General features: G+C 39.8%; 1 protein-coding gene across 5 annotated transcripts in view; it reads right to left on the reverse strand.

The window, feature by feature from the left end:
* Window positions 1-19,559, reverse strand: part of bcas3 (BCAS3 microtubule associated cell migration factor) — a 391,310-nt gene that overhangs the window by 29,342 nt on the left and 342,409 nt on the right. For 4 of the 5 annotated variants that reach the window (XM_040130737.1, XM_040130738.1, XM_040130736.1 and 1 more), the window contains one exon: window positions 11,985-12,161. In XM_040130737.1, the coding sequence (XP_039986671.1) occupies window positions 11,985-12,161 (177 nt within the window). Of the gene's footprint in view, window positions 1-10,446; window positions 11,074-11,984; window positions 12,162-19,559 lie in introns of those variants that run through there. The other variant, XM_040130739.1, reaches the window with a different exon arrangement.

Genomic DNA, 19,559 nt, shown 5'->3' on the forward strand with positions numbered 1-19,559 from the left:
CTAGACTGGTTGGAGCTGAGAGAAAGGCTTTGGTAACTCAGATAACCACTCCTTACAACTGTGGTGAGCAGAAAAGCATCTCAGAATGCACAACATGTCCAACCTTGAGGCGGATGGGCTACAAAAGCAGAAGACCATGTCAAGTTCCACCCCTGTCAGCCAGGAACAGAAATCTGAGGCTGCGGCGGGCACAGGCTCACCAAAACTGGACAGTTGAAGACTGGGAAAACATTGCCTGGTCTGATGAATCTGGATTTCTGCTGAGGCACACAGAAGGTACGCTCAGAATTTGGCATCAGAAGCAGGAATCCATGGGCCAAACCTGCCTTGTGTCAACAGTCCAGGCTGGTGGTGGTGGTGCAACGGTGTGGGGGATGTCTTCTTGGCACACTTTGGGCCTCCTTAATACCAATAATTCATGAATTGAGTGCCACAGCCTGAATATTGTTGACCATGTGCATCCCTTTATAGCCACAATTTACCCATCTACTAATGGTTACTTCAAGCATGATAATGCACCATACCACAAAGCAAAAGTTGCCTCAAACTGGTTTCATAAACAAGACAATGAGTTCAGTGTACTTCAGTGGCCTCCCCACTCACCAGATCTGAATTCAATAGAACACTTTCGGGATGTGGTAGAGCGGAAGATTGGCAGCATGAATGTGTAGCTGACAAATCTGCATAAATGACGTGATGCCATCATGTCAACTTGAACCCAAGTCTCAGAGGAATGATTCCAACATCTTGTGGAATCCATGCCATGAAGAACAGAGGCTGTTTTGACAGCAAATGGAGGAACTACACAGTATTAGTATAGTGTGCCGAATAAAGTGCTCAGTGACAGTATATCAGTCTATTTTGTTTACTGCATTCCAGCAATTATTTTGTGATGATGTGATGTAAAATAATGCAGTTAGCGTCACAATGGGGGATAATTAGTCTCTGTGCCATGTTATTTTTCAATAAAATGGTGGGTGCCCTGGTGGGTGTGACACCCTGTGCAAGCTCCTGCAAGCTCTTAATCACTAATATGCATGGACTTGAATCTTAGTATAATGCAGATAGCTATTCCAGCTTAAGTTCAATTATTAGATCTGCAGTAACAATAATTAAAAAAAAAAAAAAAAAAAAAGTACAAATGACTTTATTTTTTCCTCTTTCTCTCCTCTACATACCTATACATAGGACAGCATTACAGTACCCCCACTGTTACAGCTGAAGCCAACGACAAAGGGAAAAGACCCAAATGCAGACTCTCAGGACGATTCGGTGAAGATATTTTAATAAGGTGAAATAAGGCTTACAGTCAGACGGGTGGACAAGCTGGCAGTAAGGAACTCAAGTAGGCTGCAGCGGTGGAAAAAAAAGCTCACAGGTAACCAGAACACAGGGAAACCAGAAGGGAACATGAGCAGAAACATGAACTGAAATCTGAACACACGGTCTGACCAAGAGCTGGTGGAAAAAGCTGATCAATATACTGGATAGGGTAACGAGGGAATTGGGTTCAGGTGTGAGTAAGAAGGGATGCTCATGTGATTAAAGATGTGGAACAGGTGAGTAGATGGGCAGGGCAGACAGATAAATGGGAACTGGGTGGAAAGACTGTGGACATCAGGTGGTTGGATGAAAATTGGCAGGTCTGGGGAGATGAGGGGAGAAACATGTTCAGGGAACAGCGAGCAGAGGCTGAAGACAGGGGCCAAGGGGAACGGAGGGACAAATTGTGACACCTACCAGCAACATTATGTATGTTGAATGTAGAAGGACAGAACCTTGAGGTAGGAGGCACTGTATGCCTTGGAATTTTCCAAGTTGTTTTGCCCTAAATCTGGACAATCAACAGAAAAATAATGAGTAGATGAAACAGTTACTGCCTACAGGGACTAATAACTAAAGCAATTCTGGTGCTTTAGAAATGAGTAACAGTAATGAGTAATGTATTGCATTTTTCCAGTCAGGAGCCCAACACTGGTTAGATGCATACAGTAGATTACAGGCTCTTAGCAGTTGCCAGTGGCATTAAAACAATAAAGCATTACATTTGATAGGTTGTTGTAATATACAGTGCACATTCATCAAATGGAAAAGGAACACTTGGTCCAAATGGAAAAATAGCATGCTATTAAAGTGCAGTCCTGTCTAGTGTAATATTGATTAGTAAATGGGGTGAAAGAGATAAGTAACATGCTGTTTTTTCTTTAAGATAGTTTTAGGCCAAGTGCTAAAACCAACATGCTCACATACTGTATGTTCCCAATTAAACGCACACAGTTCTATGCTAGAGAGGAAACCCTCAATCTACGCCGAGAAATTACACTACAGATATTTCCTATTTCAAACTTTATTTATCTTTTATACATTTTGCACGCACACCCAGAGAAGCATATGGCCACAGAGCTAATGTTTTCTCTCAAGTGATAACATCAGAAGTACAGTGGAACTCTCCCAAAGCATACATATTGTGTGTCACCAAGCCAGAATCCTACAGTCAAGGCTCCAACAGAAAATGAGCAATTATTAAGTCAGGATGCCTGTTTGGACCACCACCTACAAGCTCATAAATAATAAGAACATTTTAAGGTATTGCAGAGGCCAGTCACATGGACAGAGTTGTTTGGGGAACACACACACACACACACACACACACTCACACACACGCACGCACGCACGCACGCACACTTAAGTATATATTTGAACACATCATATTAGGTAGTTGATAGAAATGCATTTCCACGCACAGACTCTAATAATTGCAAACGCTTGTACATAAACACATGCAAGTATAGACTCGACATGCATATCCTGCTAATAAATGTATGTGAAGATGTGAAGGGTAGCTAATCAAATACAGGCCCACACATACACAGACATATGTGCATATTCATTTAGTGCACACACACACACACACACGCGTGCGCGCGCACACATATACTGTATGTGTGTGTATATACTTCAAACACATAAGCATTCATATCCAATTAAATTCAATTTTACCTTCATAGCGCCAAATTCTAACATACATTATCTCAAGGAACTTTATGGAGTAAGGTCAAGACCATTTACTGTTGGGTACGCAAGTATTTGGACAGTGACCCAATTTCAATTCAAGACAAATATTTAGGGGGAGCTGAGAGTATTTGACTCTCTGTGTGTAAAAGAGTGTGGATGCATGTGCTGGTTTTCCAGCAGTTTTGTACATATATTTGTGAATTATGCATGTGTCTAAACATTTAGGAATTACAGACATTTTTATACATAGTCCCTCATTTTCAGAGGCTCAAAAGTAATTGGACAATTGACTGAAAATCACTTTCATGGCCAGGTGTGGCCTGTTCCCTCATTATTTCATGACAAATTAAACAGATAAAAGGTCTGGAGTTGATTCCAAGTGTTGAATTTACATGTGGTAGCTGTTCATGGGAACTTTCAATATGTGGTCCAACAATTTGGTACATTCTTAAAAAGAAGGAATGCACTGGCGAGGTCAGCAACACCAAAAGGCCTGGAAGATCACAGAGACAACTAAAGTGGATGATCGCAGAATTCTTTCCTCAGTGAAGAAAACCCCTTCACAACATCTTACCAGGTCAAGAACACTCTTGACCTGGTAGGGGTTTTACTGTGAAAGTCTACAATCAAGAAACACATTCATGAATGTAAATACAAAGGGTTTACCACAATGTGCAAACCACTGGTAACACTCAAGAACAGAAAGGACAGATTAGACTTTGCCAGAAAACATCTAAAAAAGCCTGCCCAGTTCTGGAAAAAGATTCTTTGGACAGATGAAGCCAAGATTAACTTGTACCAGAATGCTGGGAAGAGAAGAGTATGGAGAAGAAAAGGAGTGTTTCATCATCCAAAACATACCACATCATCTGTCAAACATGGAGGAGGCAGTGTTATGGCATGGGCATGTATGGCTGCCAATGGAACTGGGTCACTGGTGTTTATTGATGATGTGACTGCTGATAGAAGTAGCAGGATGAATTCTAAAGTTTACAGGGCTATACTATCTGCTCAGATTCAGCCAAATGCTGCAAAACTGATGCTTCATAGTACAGATGGATAATGACCCAAAACATACTGCAACAGCAACCCAAAAACTTTTCAAGGCAAAGAAATTGAATATTCTTCAGTGTCCAAGTCAGTCACCTGACCTCGACCCAATAGAGCATGCTTTTCACTTACTGAAGACAAAACTGAGGGCAGCAAGACCCACAAAAAAGCAGCAACCAAAGGCGACTGCAGTAAAGGCCTGGCAAAGCATCTCAAGGGAGGAATCTCAGCATTTTTCTATGGGTTCCAGACTTCAGGCAGTCAGTGACTGCAAAGGATTTTCATCCAAGTAATGCTTATGTTTATAATTATGTTGGTTTGTCCAATTATTTTTGAGCCTCTGAAAATAAGGGACCCTGTATGAAGATTACAGTAATTCCTAAACGGTTAATGTGATGTTTTTGTTGAACCCTTTGAATTAAAGATGAAAGTCTACACTTCAGTCAAATCTTGATGGCTTCATTTCAAATCCATTTTGGTGGTGTACAGAGGCAAAATTGTGAAGATTGTTTGCCTGTCCAAATACTTATGGACCTAACTGTAGACAGACCCAATATTATGTAGGGAACCCCACAGACACACACACATGCATAATGCACAAACATATGTAAAAAACTCCTGGAAAACCATTCACATGCATCCACACTCTTTTACACACAGAGAAGGAAATACTCAGTTTTTTGGTGCCGATAAGGCCCCCTAAATATTTGTCTTGAGTCAAGTGTCAAGAGAGCCTGCTGAGTTTTTTGCTTTTCAGACAGTCTTACCACTATGAGTGTTATTATCATTATTACTCCCAGTTTCTTTGAGCTGGGATCCAACAAACAAGAAATGGCTATGACACCGTGGATGTGGGTGGTCCCCTGCACCCTCACCTCATCAATCAAAAAAATTAAACCCAACCCACACACACACTGCAGCAGAGTATCATGAAATACAAATGGAGCACTATTGGCACCATGATGACGGGATATTTAACCTAAACCTCAAATTATCCACTTTCACTGTATGAGTTGTGATGATACTGTGAGTCACAGATATAGTCAACTTAGACTCATATTTGGACAATCTTGGTGACGAGCTCAGACACACAGGAACAGATTTCTGTGATGGATTAATGTCAGAACATATATGGGTTTCACAAAACTAAACATGGAATATCAATTAGTAAGACGTTTTAAGTGCTACCTGAAATTCAACTGAATTTAAAAGCCATGTAATAACCAAAATAAATCTCACAAACATACTATTTTTTAATTGAAACAGCTTTTGAAAATCAAACAACAAATTGATGGAATAAGAAAAAGACCAGGAGCAAATTCAATTTTAAGAACTATTAAGTACAGTTCTGTTTAGTTAAAGTTGATAAGATGCATAATATACTGCTATCCCGGTTCTGGAACAATAGAGTTGAAAGGCAACAAACAGAAACACCCGAGAAACTGTAATTCCAGTTTGTATTCTGTCCAAGGAGGAACAGTTCATCTTTACCATCTTTGCTTTAATAGTGTAATTGAATGAAAAAAATGGATTTAGTCTACATACCTAAAGTCAAAGTTTAAAGTCTGATTCATCAGCCAGGCACAGTAAATTAAAATAACTGACTGAATGCCTGATTGCATGACCAACTGTGACGCATTACACAAAAGAGAAAAATTTTGGACTCATCTGTAATGATTTAAAATTATAATTTTCAATATCAATGTCCAGTTTTTTTTTTCTTTTTTTTGCTAGTTGCAAAGGCAATAGGAAAACAGCACACGCGGATGTTGTAGCTGACCGACCAATTACCGTCCCTCGAATACAAATAGGGCTTGTGGGCTTGACAGGGGTGATGCAGGACACAAAGGCCTCATTTAGTTCAACCACAATAAAATCTTAAAACAATCTACAAAGTTACATAATTTCTTTTATCTTTTTTGCCGAGTCAAATAGTTTTCTCACCACTCTTAAACCACTAAAAACAGTAAACCATGTACTGGTCTATACCAGTGGCACAACTATGCATTCATAGCTCTGCATTTTGAGCCTCAACTGAACTTATTTCTAACTTTTTGTGGTATTGAAATGAAAATGGTGGATGAAGGATTTGAGTATCAGCTAATGACAGCTTCTAACCAAAATCCCTGGTGCTGAGCTGCGCTTATATCAGTCAACACTGCTCTAAAATGAACTGTATTAAAAATCAAAATGTCTCAATGAAAATATAAAGAACAGCTTACATTGGTTGAATTTGACAAGCATGTTAAGAAAAAGCATGCAAAAATTGATGTTGAAAAGTTGTGCTAGAATGTATACAGCCCTGGAAGTCATAGGTACAAAGTGGCAATGCTAAGAATATGAATTTGAGACAAATCTCGATTTAGCTGTTCACTATGGCGGATTAACATGACACCATACTGATTCACCTTGTTATGAAATGGTTTACATTTAGTGCTGTAAACACAAGGTGTCTGGTATCTCTTTCCTTGGAAAATTCCTTTGATGCACATGAAGTGACACCATGGCAATAAGCATTCAGCACCAAAGATGGAGACAAAGTAAAAATACTCCACCCCTTAAAATATTGTATATTGTGAAACGACACGATGGAAGCACACGGACATAAAAAGTGCCATTGTTCCTGAGCTGGAGCTGCTGTCAGCTGAGATACACCAGGTTGTATTGAGCAGTCGTCCACTCTCCATATGGCTTCAATGGAATTTATGTTGGGCAGGCACCAATAAGGCAAATCTAGTTAGCAACATTATATCATTGGAGGCAAATCTAATTTCAGACCCAGTGTGTTTTAGTCGTCAGTGGCTCTCTCTGTTTTCCCTCCTCTTCTTCATCTTGTGTTCTCTCTCCACCTCTGTCTATCCGTCCATCTTTCTATGTGAGTGTCACCTGCCCTCCGAGCTGGCGACGCTGGGTCTCGGCCTTAGCGTGAGAGCCCCATTACCCTGACTGGAGGCATTGTTTTCCCTGTGAATCTGCAAGAGTGTGTGTGTGTGTGTGTGTGTGTGTGTGTGTGTGTGTGTGTGTGTGTGTGCTGGAGGAGAATGTCAGAGAGACAGTGATTTGTTACATCAGTGAGCATTCCAGCTCTGAGATCCTCTGAGTGTCTGAGGAGACACATAGAGAGGGAAAAATGTCTTGTTTGTTTTTATGTTTCCATCCTCATCTATTTTTGTAAATTATCATTTCGCAAATTGTTTTTGTAGATGAATAACTGTGATAAATAGCAGAAGATTTGCATAAATAATGACAGCTGAAACTAATTGTATATAAAAGTTTTAAAAGTTTGCAGAAAATTCACTCAACGATTGCATTGAAACATATGACAGAGAAATAGATGAGGTGAATGTGTGTATAGGTAATCTGGTCCAAGGTCTATGTTAGCAGCTCCACTGTGCTGTGTGTGTCTAAGTGCTGGGGCCAAAGCTCCTGGCAAATGGAGCCACTGAGCAAGATCTGCCTCTGCCCATCTAAGTGTGTGTGTGTCTTGGCGAAACGCATACACACGTGCACGTATGTTCAAAGAGCCTTTAAACACACCATATACAGCTCAACTCACAACGGAAACACTTTCAGTGCACATATATTAACATGGAAATCCCAGCAACTAGAAATAATTAATTTAATGCCACATCTCTAGCAGAAAAACGCTGTCTCTCACTTTAACCCAGTGGGGGGTATATCATGTATGGCTATTTGAATGGGATGCCATGTCAACTGTTGACTTGTTCCCATAAAAAGCCAGAGGAAATCAGATCTTCGGAGTCAGGGCCAAGTAAACGTTTTTAACATTATTTGCACCACAAGTACCACAATTAAAAGAAAATGAATGAAAGACTGCAGCTTGAGGTCTGGGGTCTGAAGATGGATAGGGATAGGATATTCAAAGCTAGGATTTGATAACGGTTTTATCAAAAGTAATGTTTTGGGATAGGATTCTTATTATGGTGTGTTTATATTTCATCTTGGATTACATAGATGAATTTAATTGTTGGACAGTTTTTAGTGTCTGTCTTTTTTGGCTGCAGACAGCCAATAGACATGGTAAATGGATGGCACTTATACAGCACTTTTCTAGTCTTATCGACTACTCCAAGTGATTTACACTACTGCCACATTCGCCCATTCAGACATACATTCATACAGTGCTTTTTCTATACATACACATTTACATCAGACAAGTTTTCACACATCTGTGTGAAAATCCATACTAAGATACTAAAGAGAAAACTCACAAAAAACTCTTTTCTCCCAACCCATTTTCTATTTCAGCTCCTGTCTGTCCTGAAGTGGAGCCACACAGCTTGTGGTGACCGCAAACTTTTAACTCAAGTTGAAACATTTTGAACTAAAAAAACAGAATGTGCCTAGGCTTCAATTCACTCCCCCTACAGCAAATCTATATCTTTTGCTCATGAGTTGGCCTTAATTTGATACTAAAAATACTATATACATTTACATATATTTATATAGTCACACATTTCTGCAGTCATATCATGACTCCAGTTGAGTCACCATCTCCAAATTCATGCAAAAAATTCTAAGTCTTTCAAATTCAGCACAAGGTTATTAGACCAAATTTTTTGCCAATTATTCCCAAACATTCATAAAAAATTGAAATTGTGGAATATTTAGTTTCCCTCACAAAAATGCTGCTTTGCCTTTCAATTCTTTCAGACTGTTGCTTTATTTGTGAATATGTTTTTCTCAATACACTTTATGGTTACTAGATCAGATCAAAATGGTGTTTGACCATCCATGTCACCCTCCATCTTACAGAAGCCAGGAACATTTCCTATATGTTACAGTGCAGAAGTGCTGTACTATTAGATTAGCCTACAGAGACTAAAACCTCTCTGTCTTTATGAATGGATGGAGGGAACCAGCAAGTCCATCACATTCCCTGTGGATGATGTCTTCAGCACAGTTCAAGATGCAGCAAAGAGTGTGTGTGTATCTATCATGGGTGTATTTTGATGTAATGTGATCAGTAATGAATTTTGTGTTGCATTAAAAGGGTGGAGGGGGCGTGATGGGGCTTAAAATGTGAGGCGATGGAGGGAACAAGAACAAGAGGAGACTGACTGCTAGTGTCCGGGAGTCTCCAACATCTAATCTAATGAAGAAACACGGGGTGGGGGCTGGGGGGGTGAGAAGTGGGTGGGGTGGGAGAGGGGAGTGATGAGAAGAAAGAGAGAGAGCTCTACAAATGAGGTTAAGTCATTTGTAGGCGGGGGTGGGGAAGTTTACCAGGCTGGTTATGGCTGGGGATGGTTGGGGGTGGGCTGGGGGTTGATAGTCGATGCTAAATCCATTACGTCCTTGTGAGCCCCCCACTCCGCTACCCCAAATAACCCCCCCACACACACAAACATACACACACACACATACACACACTTCAATCAAAGGAACTGTTGTTCACTGGGGGGGGGGGGGGGGTGGCGCTTCCTAAATGAGTTAACCATTTGGATTGTCAGGGCCAACAGCATGTCTGCTGCACATACACACACACATATATATACACACACACACACACACACACACACACACACGTGCAGGCAGGAAGGCTCAAAGTAAAGAAAGGCGTGTGCAAATATGCTAAAACCTAATGGGTGCACACATGCTCATGCAAACACGTTTGTTTCACTACATACGACATAATGAATTCAGTAGCCCCTTACCCTAACCTTAACCATCACAACTGAATGCCTGACCCCAAATCTTACCCTAACCCTAACCCTAACCCTAACCTAATTCTAACGTGAACCCTAAAACCAAGTCTTAACCCTCATAAAGCAGTCCGGAGCCATGGGGACCTCAATTTTATTCCCACAGGTTAGTGTCCATTCAGTTTAAGGTCCCCACCGGAATATAAAAAGAAACCCACACACACACACACACACACACACACACACACACACACACACACACACACACACACACACACACACACACACACACACACACACACACACACACACACACACACACACACACACACACACACACATCCTGAACATCCTACTAGTGGTGAGTTAATCCATCATTGGACTTTGACCTGGCAGCACTGTATCCTGGGTAATACAGTGAGGAAGTCAAGCTCCCTAAAAAGATACTTAACTGCATTAGACACATTTATAATGGGATTTATAATGAATTACAACAAAAAACAGTGACCCATCACCAATAAAGAGCTTTGTTTTGGGTGAAAGCATTAGGACACCCACTGCTATGAGATCTACCAATCATGCTTAGGTAAATGAAGCATCTTTAGAAAATATTTTGCTTCGAGTTGCAAAAATTTATGTTAAGTTGTGTCCTGAGGACGTTTCTTCAAATGTACAAGGTTCATCATGCTTACAGACCTTTTAAGAATTGCTCATTCATATTTCTCTTTACTGAGGTCACTTTTGCAACACATCACATAGCTCCCTTTACCAACTTACAGTTTAGCACAACCGTTAATCTCACATCCAAAAATGCATTTATGCAAGCAAAACACTTCATCCATATTTCAAGATCAACTCTTGTACCAGAACACTGACAACATCTGCATTCAAACATGAAAACTTTGTCGCTCATTACACACTGACCTATGGATCACTATTGTCTAAGTAACTTTTATTTATTTATTCACCCTATTCATTTGGCATAGACTGAGATTCTATTATAACAAACAATTTGCACTAAATTCATGCCTGGATTGTGCTACCTTAAAGTATGTCACAGACACAGTACATGTATAGAATAGCTACAGACATAATAATACAGCAGTTCTAGTCAATCCTATCTTCTGCATTTGGCCACATGTTCTCATCCACATCACACCTTCTGTCATCTCTTGCAATATACCTGAGAAAGAATTTTTTTTGTAGCCTGATCCATCCCTGACAATCTTCTGTAAGTATGTCCAGACCTCCAGCATTCATTGTGTCCAAGGTAGACATCTGATCATGTGGCTGTTAGTCACAGACTTTCCACCACTGTGAGGCAAAGAATTGCTCCATGGGGCTGAGGAATGGTGAGTAAGGTGGAATTAAAAGTGACAACATCCCGGGATGGGCTGTAAACCACTCTTTCACTGGATTCCGTCTAATTTGCCCCCTTTCCGCACCTGGTTTACGTCTTTCATAGAGGTCATCAAGAAATGAAAATAGGTGCTCTGTTCCAATTACGAGTTTATCCAATTTTTAAAAAAATTTCTTTTCAGATGTAGAGGTAGTAAAATGTAGAAAATCACAGTCTAATCTACAGTAATCTTGTGTCATGCTAGGTTTTGTATGTAAATTGAACAATTTTTACAATACAATGAAATGTGCAAAAATGGAATGTAAATACAGAGTTTTGGTGGTTGTTGAGATTGAGCGTGAAGACAGTTTCTATCAAAGCAATGAAAAGTGATCCCCAGGTTAACAACTGCTGTTAACTGTGAATAGAGGAATATGCAAAAATAGTTTTCTTGACAAGAGATGAGAGTGGTTTTGATGGATGTACAGAGTGAAAATGTACCAATAACAGTGAGTAAAGCCTCTATAGATTCTTTAACGTCTGCTATTTTTGCTGAATTTGTTGTTTCAGACTGGACAACATTTTTAGATCAGATTTACTTTGGGGTATCATATTTTAGCATTCTTTTTGGCAGTAAATAACTGTAGATTCGGTATAACCAGAGCTGAAACAATGTCACTGTGGCGGCATCAGCATCATCAGTATTCCCTATGGATTTTAAGAAATCACTTAGTAACAGACCTAAAGTTATGATCTATTTGAGATTCTTCCTCAAGCGGAAAAATAAACAGAAAACAGAAGAATAGAATGCTTAAGCTTGTGGACACATTTCCACGTTAAATGTTTATAAGTATGCATGCATGTGTGCGTTTAAGCAACTGACTGTAGCTGTGTGTCGTTTGTTATCCACTGACCTGTAGCAGATCCTACTATATCCCTGGAAGGGGACTCAGACATGGCGTCGGCCAGTCTCTCCCGCAGGCCTTCATCGCTGGCATCTGCTGATCCGATGTTGTGCCGCGGCACACCAAAGTTTTCTGGCCAGCTACCACATACCTCAAGCAGGGTCACACCACGTCCATCAAATGGCCCTGCAAAGACAAACACACACACACACACACACAGGGTTAATATCAGTTTGATTACCAAATGGATCGCGAATGAACAGTAACAGCTGTGCCAGTTGTGCAGTGATAAAATCTAGTTATGATCAGGATTGGGCCTGATCCCAACATTTTTAATGAATGAATCTATTTAATTTCATCAATTTATTTTTGACCCTATGTTAAAAACTCTTCACGTAAAAGACCGTAACTGAGTGAATATTCGTTTTACATGTTTAGCAATATTCTAATATGCTATCCAAATCTTGTCCAAAGCTCACCGCAGATCACACTAAACCTCCTCTCTACAGGTAGTACATAAAACATCATACATCATACCTACTATTAAAGAAAGTTGTGGTATATACTATAGTTCCTTAATGCAGAATTATTCCATTGTCAAACATATTTCAATTGCTTTCCTTCAGGGCTTCCCCATTGCTTCCCCATAGCTTAATGGTTAAGGTCTATATCACATAACTGCAACGTCCAAGCCTCAACTCTCAGCCAGGGGACCCCTGCCCCGTGACATCCCCCTCACTGGCAACCCTCATAATTATAAGCTTTACTACTTTTACTGCTTTTTTGGGCTTGACTACTAATAAAGGAAATAATGCCAAAAATAAATAAATAAATTAATAAATACATTGATTTACTTAGAGTCTTCTGAGAGTCTTCCACTTTCCCATTAAAGTGAATGGGAAAGTGGTCTCAGACTTTTGTACCCCATTGTATGTATATGTATATATGTAGTATAAGAACCAAAATCTTGTAAAGAAAAGAAATGACACCAATGTCTTCTCTGTGACTGTTGGCTCAGGCTGCTCATTTTCCTTCTCTGAGGCAGCAGTAGCTGTGACAGGTGCAGTGGTAGTTCATTGATGAGGAGGTCACTGGTATGATTAAAAGAATCTTGAGTGAAGTCAGACAGCAAATTGAGAAACTACACAAGGAAAACATGATGCAGAAACCACTAGACTCAACACAAAATGTTTCTTGGAAAGTATGAGCATATCATTGTGAAGCAAAAGGACTTAATCATCATGAGGATGTGTCAAACACATACAGAGGAAAATATAGACAAATACAAATGCAGCCGTGTGACTTAACTGCACGATAAGACATTTAACAACTCAAATACTCAAAATAGAGCGGCAAAAATGAAAAAAGATGAGCTTTTGAAGATAATGGTAAGTAAATTTGCAGGATATGCCACTATATAAGCCTGTAATCCTTTTATAAGGCCCCTGCTGAACTGTCACGTCTGTAGTAAGTGTCACAGGCCACAGAACTTTTCTATTTCTTTTTGTATAAATAGGTTTTTTCTTTTCAAAAAGGTGGGTTTAAAGTGGGTTGTCTTTCAATACAGTCTGGCCCTTGCTGAGTATGTGTTAGCCGCAATGGCAGTTGTTTAATTTTAGAAATTGACTTTCCAATTCAAAGCAGGTAATAATATATTTTACTTTCTTTAAAACTAATTTTGTTTTTTCCAAAAAAATTCAAAAGGAATTACAGTTTTAAAGTAGGATTTTTCTTGTACAGTATTAAATACATTCGACAAACATTTCTCCTCCACCACAACATAAATTAATTTTATTACACACCAGTTTCACACTAGTCCAGCAGATTAGCTGCTGTGGAGTCACAAAATCACACACCTAACAAACAACTCGTAGGCACAACACAATCTTAATGCCTGTCTAACCAAATCCACACAGGCCTACACTGCATCTTAATCTTTTCTCTTTCTGTCTGCCATAATTTCTGCAATCAGAGAGATCTTGTGCTTTGGAGCCAGAGAGTCTGCAACCTGTCTCTCTTGCTCTCTCTCTCTCTCTCTCTCTGTGTTTGTGTGTGATAAGCTAGCCAGGCGGGCAAGCAGGCATGCAGACACTAAAACAACTGGTTTATTCTATTAGTTTGTTCATTTGACTCAGCCACTGGGCCTGCAAGCAGTAGGAGGTGATAAAGACTGAAAAAGATGATTGAGCAGTGATGTTAGTAAAGTGCTCCTGTGACTCAGCACGCTAAAAAACAACAATACAAACACATGACCTCACAGCTTCAGTTTTAGCTTATCATCATCATCAGTTCAATTCGGCATATCAGCATCTCTCTCCTTTTTAACACCCAGGAAATATGTGACAGACAATGGCGCACAGGAAATGGCTGAGCCAAACAAGCCCTCGGTCTTCATAGGGAAAACCTGCACAAGGGTGAATCAAATCTTAAAAATCTAAACTTAAAAAGGAACAGTCGCACATTTATGGGACTATACAGTCTGTGTATCCAGTGCAGAGGTAGAAATGGGACATATTTAGCGTAGCTTAGTTGCTTGCTTAGTTCCTTGAAGTGTTTGCTTTAATAGGTGAATAAGTATAAAGTCACATAGGGAAGAAAACTGCTGGTGGCTTTGTCTTGTACGGCTTGTAACTTCCAAGCATGCCATACTTCTGTCCAATACCTGATCACTAATGTAAACATCTTGTGTTGCCTTTTACTCCTTATAGAAAACACCTGATGTGACATCACTGCTTGTGACCTGGCAAGAAATATTTCGCCCATGCAGAACATTTCTGTGATTTATCCTTGAAATTAAGTTAAATTTTAATTAAGGATCTCAGTAGGATTTCTGGGTAATGAAGTACGGAACATTCTGTAAAGACCTATTGATTTTTTGAACTATCCTATTAACCCCCTGAGCTGGTGCTGACTTATGATCAATTGTTCTATAATTAAGTTGGGTTTTTTTCTTACATCTCCTATTTACGCATCAAATGAGGAAATATGTCTCAGGGGATTGACAAAAGTACATATAAAATCACACTATTTTAGAGCAAATACAGGAACCATTAAAGGTCTCCTAGGAGAGATTAGGCTGAAATTTGAATATACTCATATGACTGAAGACTTCTTGAATTGCCTCATTCAATACCACTGGGCTTTCCTGATCAAGTGTTTGGCATTCAGAACTAATCAAAGAACTTTTTGGAAACAGTATTCCTACTTCTTGTAGACAGTTTTTTTGTCCCTTCCTCTCTCTCTCTCTCTCTCTCTCTCTCTCTCTCAGACAAGACAAAGATGACATCAAAGGAAAAAGTAAAGAAAAGTATAGAAGACATCCTCTCTTCCCCAAAAGACCAGCTTCTATGCACACAATCTGTCTCTGTGTTTGTATCTCTTTCAAAATGTTGGAAGTACAATATGGAAAACATGGATGGACCTAGATTGAGGGTGAGTGGTAAATTCTAAGATAGAGGCAACTCGACAAAACCAATATGTCGAAGTATTCAGTTTCTGGCCTTAGACTAAAACATCAGAGATAAACTGAATTATTTATTTATTTATCTGACAGTGTTGCAGTTTGTTAAATTAAATTTAAGGTACAGTAGCAAATGATTGCAATTCATATCACGTTATTGCCAGGAATGCCACGAGGGACTGGGCAGGAAATGCTTACATCCTACCATCCTACATATCTACCCACACATTAAGACTTGTGTGAGCAGCTTTGAAAGGGTTGATTTAACGTAGGCATGTAAAACCCCTGGCAAATGGTCAGCTGGTGGTTTTAGCAGGTTGTACCTTTATTAGTAGTGAGCCACACTTCACTGAGTGAGTCGCTTTACAGCTACAAAATTCAATTCAGCCTATACAAACACACGTACACACAGATCCAACATTAAATCAACCACTATGCAGGATATAGTAACATCATATCGCCTCTAAGGCAAAACATAGTATTGTTTGACACCCACACACACGCCCACACGGCTCTCATGGCCAGCTTGAATGGAAGGCCTGCTGGCACTAAAGGGGAATCCTTTGAAAAATCAATCCAACACACACACAGGCTACTTCTGAAGTGCAGCAAAGTTATCAGGAAGCTAAGCCATTGTGTGCGTGAGAGTGAGTGTGTAAGTGTTTGTATGCTTTTGGAGGCCGGTCAGTGTTATCACAGTGGGGAGCATGGAGGCCCGTGCTGCCTCTCGCCCCAGCATTAGCACCTGTCACTGGCCTGCAGCGGAGCTGAGACTGGCCAGGCCTCAGGGTACACACACTCACATGCACGTGTGTGCGCGCACACACACACACACACACACACACACACACACACACACACACACACACACACACACAGACACGCACGCACACACAGTAGTCTGCTGCCTGATAGCCAGTAAGCCATGCAGATCAAAGGTATGGACTGCAGTGGCTTTTCTGGATGATAAGAGCTTGGCAGAAGGTTAGGGGGGGGCTTTAGATTTATCAGACCAGGCTTTGACCAATATGGGTATTTGAGGGCTGATACTAATTGCTTTAGACTAAAACTACAGATTGCTGATAGTTGGTGGTTTTGTTCATTGGTTTTAAATCTGCTTTAATGTCAAAAACAATTTGCATATTTGTTCTGTTAATGCTCTTGTCCTGGAGAAGAGAATTTTGAATTTGTATAAATGTAAAACTTCTGAAACGCAAGGGTGATAAGAAAAAAAAACCCCTGGAAAATAATAATTATACCTAGAGCTGTCAGATTTGAGTTAGAATGCTTGAAAAACACTTCTCTGTGCTTTGCATCTCAAAGATTTTCACATACCCATTTGTAAATTGAAAGAGTTCTTGGCCACCGTAATCAATCCTCCTGTCCAACCTGGCCTTGAACAGACTCTGTTCAAGGCCAGTTTGTTTCTTACAAAGTTGTTTTTTTCTTACAAAGTTACAGAACATTTTAGTGCAAAATTCCCTCTCTGTTTTCCCGCACAGTGTTTCCTTATTATGAATTTAAAAGGTTTCATTGGGCTGCATTTTCAATTATTTCACTCTTATATTTCTTATGGCAATTGTAAAATATTTTTGTTATATTCTAAAGGCTTTTCTATAGGATGTTTTGGCTGCATTTTTTAGTCATCTTATCCATCCAGCTGTCTACATAGGCTCCATAAGAGCTTCTATTTCACTTGTATGTGCTATATAGACTGCAATTCTATTCTCTTCCATTTTATGCAGGTAACTACAGTGATTGGGTTGTAAGTGCTGCCAAATTGAGTGCGGCCTACCCTCGATACTGTGTATGAATGCATACTGCTTAGGCACAGTGAAGTGAAGCTGTTTCTCTGCCAGCGAGCTGCTTTCACAGCAGCATGTGCAACAATAACAGCAGAAGAAATAATTAAATTACTACAAATACAAGCAGTAATGAACATGCTTACTTTAGTGTAATCTCATCACACATTTGAAAATGTCACAATTACTGATTTAAATCCACCCAGTCAGTCCACTGTATGCCAAAATACATGCCCCTTCACTGTGTCTGTACTGTATCTCTCCTTGGCATCCAAGTGCGTTTACTGACTTCTCCTTTTATTCTTTTTAATTTCTGTCTGTAAACCTTTAGAAATGTGAGGAAGTATAGTTGGCAGGAGGTGGAGGATTTAAAACACACACCCTGGATTTTGTTTGTCCCTCCATCATGTTAAAACCCAGCTGGATTAAAAGCCACTCTCCACCCAGCTGTTGGACCCCACATACTAGCCCTACTTATCCCTCCAGCCAGCGCTACTTTCCTTAAAGATTTAATCACACTGCAGCGGGATGTGTGTGTGTGTATACCTTTACAGCAGGGGCTTAGGTGGCACAGTTGGACAAGACATCACATGTGCACATCAGAATCGCCTCTCTAACACACATACAGTGCTTTACTTTAATACTGTGGATATTCAATTTGATGATCTTAACTGATCTTTTTTTTCTTCAGTAGAAAAAGTTCCAATAAAAAGTGTATGTAGCAAACTAAAAGTGAAACAAAATAAAAAAACCTAAAATAAACTTAATGCTAAATTAACAATCTGTTAATGATTTGCCATTTTACTGAGAGGTTCTACAGAATTTTTTTTTCTTTAGATTTTTTTGGTACGTTTTGGCATGGCAACTTATAGAGGTCAGTAGTAGTTGTTTTTATGGAAGTAGCTGCCAAGTGAACGTCCTCTGTTCTAAAACCTGACAGTATAAAATCATCTGAATCATCTGTAATATTCTCTCTTCCATCTCCATGACATGTGGTTAAGAGAGTTTGGTATTATACTAATGATCAAATGTCATGAATGCTTACACGTGAAAGAACTTACTAACAAACGGGAGGCATTATCAAGTTGAAATGAGCAATTTACAATGGTTTGTCTGGTTAAGAGAGTTTGGTGAATCTGATCTAGCCTCTTACAGAAGAAAAGGATGGCCACATCAATGTCAGCTTTTAAACATGTCCTCAGCTAGGATAGAAGTCTAACAACACACACACACACAGGTGAAGGTATAATGTTCTGAGGCCTAATGCCACTGTTTCTGGGTTACCTGTGCAGTTAAGACGCTAATGCTTGGTTAGTGCTGATTAAATTAGGCTTTAGTGCGTGGTGGCTGATTAAACTAATTCCTTTATTATGGGTGCTGTATAATATGTAATGGTGCGTGTGTTTGAGAGTATACTTGAGTGGAGTTACTAGGAAGTCAGGTACTGGGAAAACAGGAACAGTCTGTTACTAACAAACAGATCGTAAATCAGGTGGTACAATATTTCAGGTGGGAACTGCACTGAGTTTTGAGTTTATTAGGCACACCTCTAAAATCTAATGTGATCCAATACAACAGCTATGCAACAAGTTTTGTATTTGTGAAGCTTATAATGTTCAGTTTTTGTTAAGACTTTGTGAGACATTTGGAGTCAAGTATATGGTGATTTTGGAGCCTAGTTAATGGTGGTGTTGCGCTGGACTGCATTTTGTAGAGAGGTTATACTGGAACCTTCTTTTATTTGTTACCTGGCGATGGTCAAAGGTAAAATTGATGATGGTAACGACAAGCTGGAAACAACCGTGAAGAACAGGTGCATAGAGTGACATCTAACAAAGCACCTTAAAAGGAAATCATTTCCACAAGGAAGTGCAAGTGGTCACAAGAAATTTTTGACCATTGGTTCATTTGTGCGTTCAGCATGCTGGTTTGTGTAGAATTTGTGAGCAGCATACTGGTATGTCGAGCTGTTAAAGTGGGCCAGAACCATCTGGAATGGCATTCCGGCACCTTCGATTAATGAGTAAATTAATCTAATTGGCAGTTTCATACATAATAATGTGGGCTGGTGAAAATCCATGAAGTTTTCACTGGCCCTGACAGTCACAGCCCTCTCTGTGTGCGTGTCATTCGGGATGCGCATGAGAGCATACTGCATGCGTGTTCTGGAACCGCTACACCAGATCTTAGGGTTCCCCCACCTGCCAAATCCCACTTAAACTCCTGGGCATGTCAACCCTGACTCTACAAAATACTTTTTCACATCCAACTACTTTACTTTGAGATAATAATGATACTGTTGGATTATGTTCACCAGGAATG

This window comes from Xiphias gladius, chromosome 7 (genome assembly GCF_016859285.1).
Source record: "Xiphias gladius isolate SHS-SW01 ecotype Sanya breed wild chromosome 7, ASM1685928v1, whole genome shotgun sequence".
Taxonomy (NCBI): Eukaryota; Metazoa; Chordata; class Actinopteri; order Istiophoriformes; family Xiphiidae; genus Xiphias; species Xiphias gladius.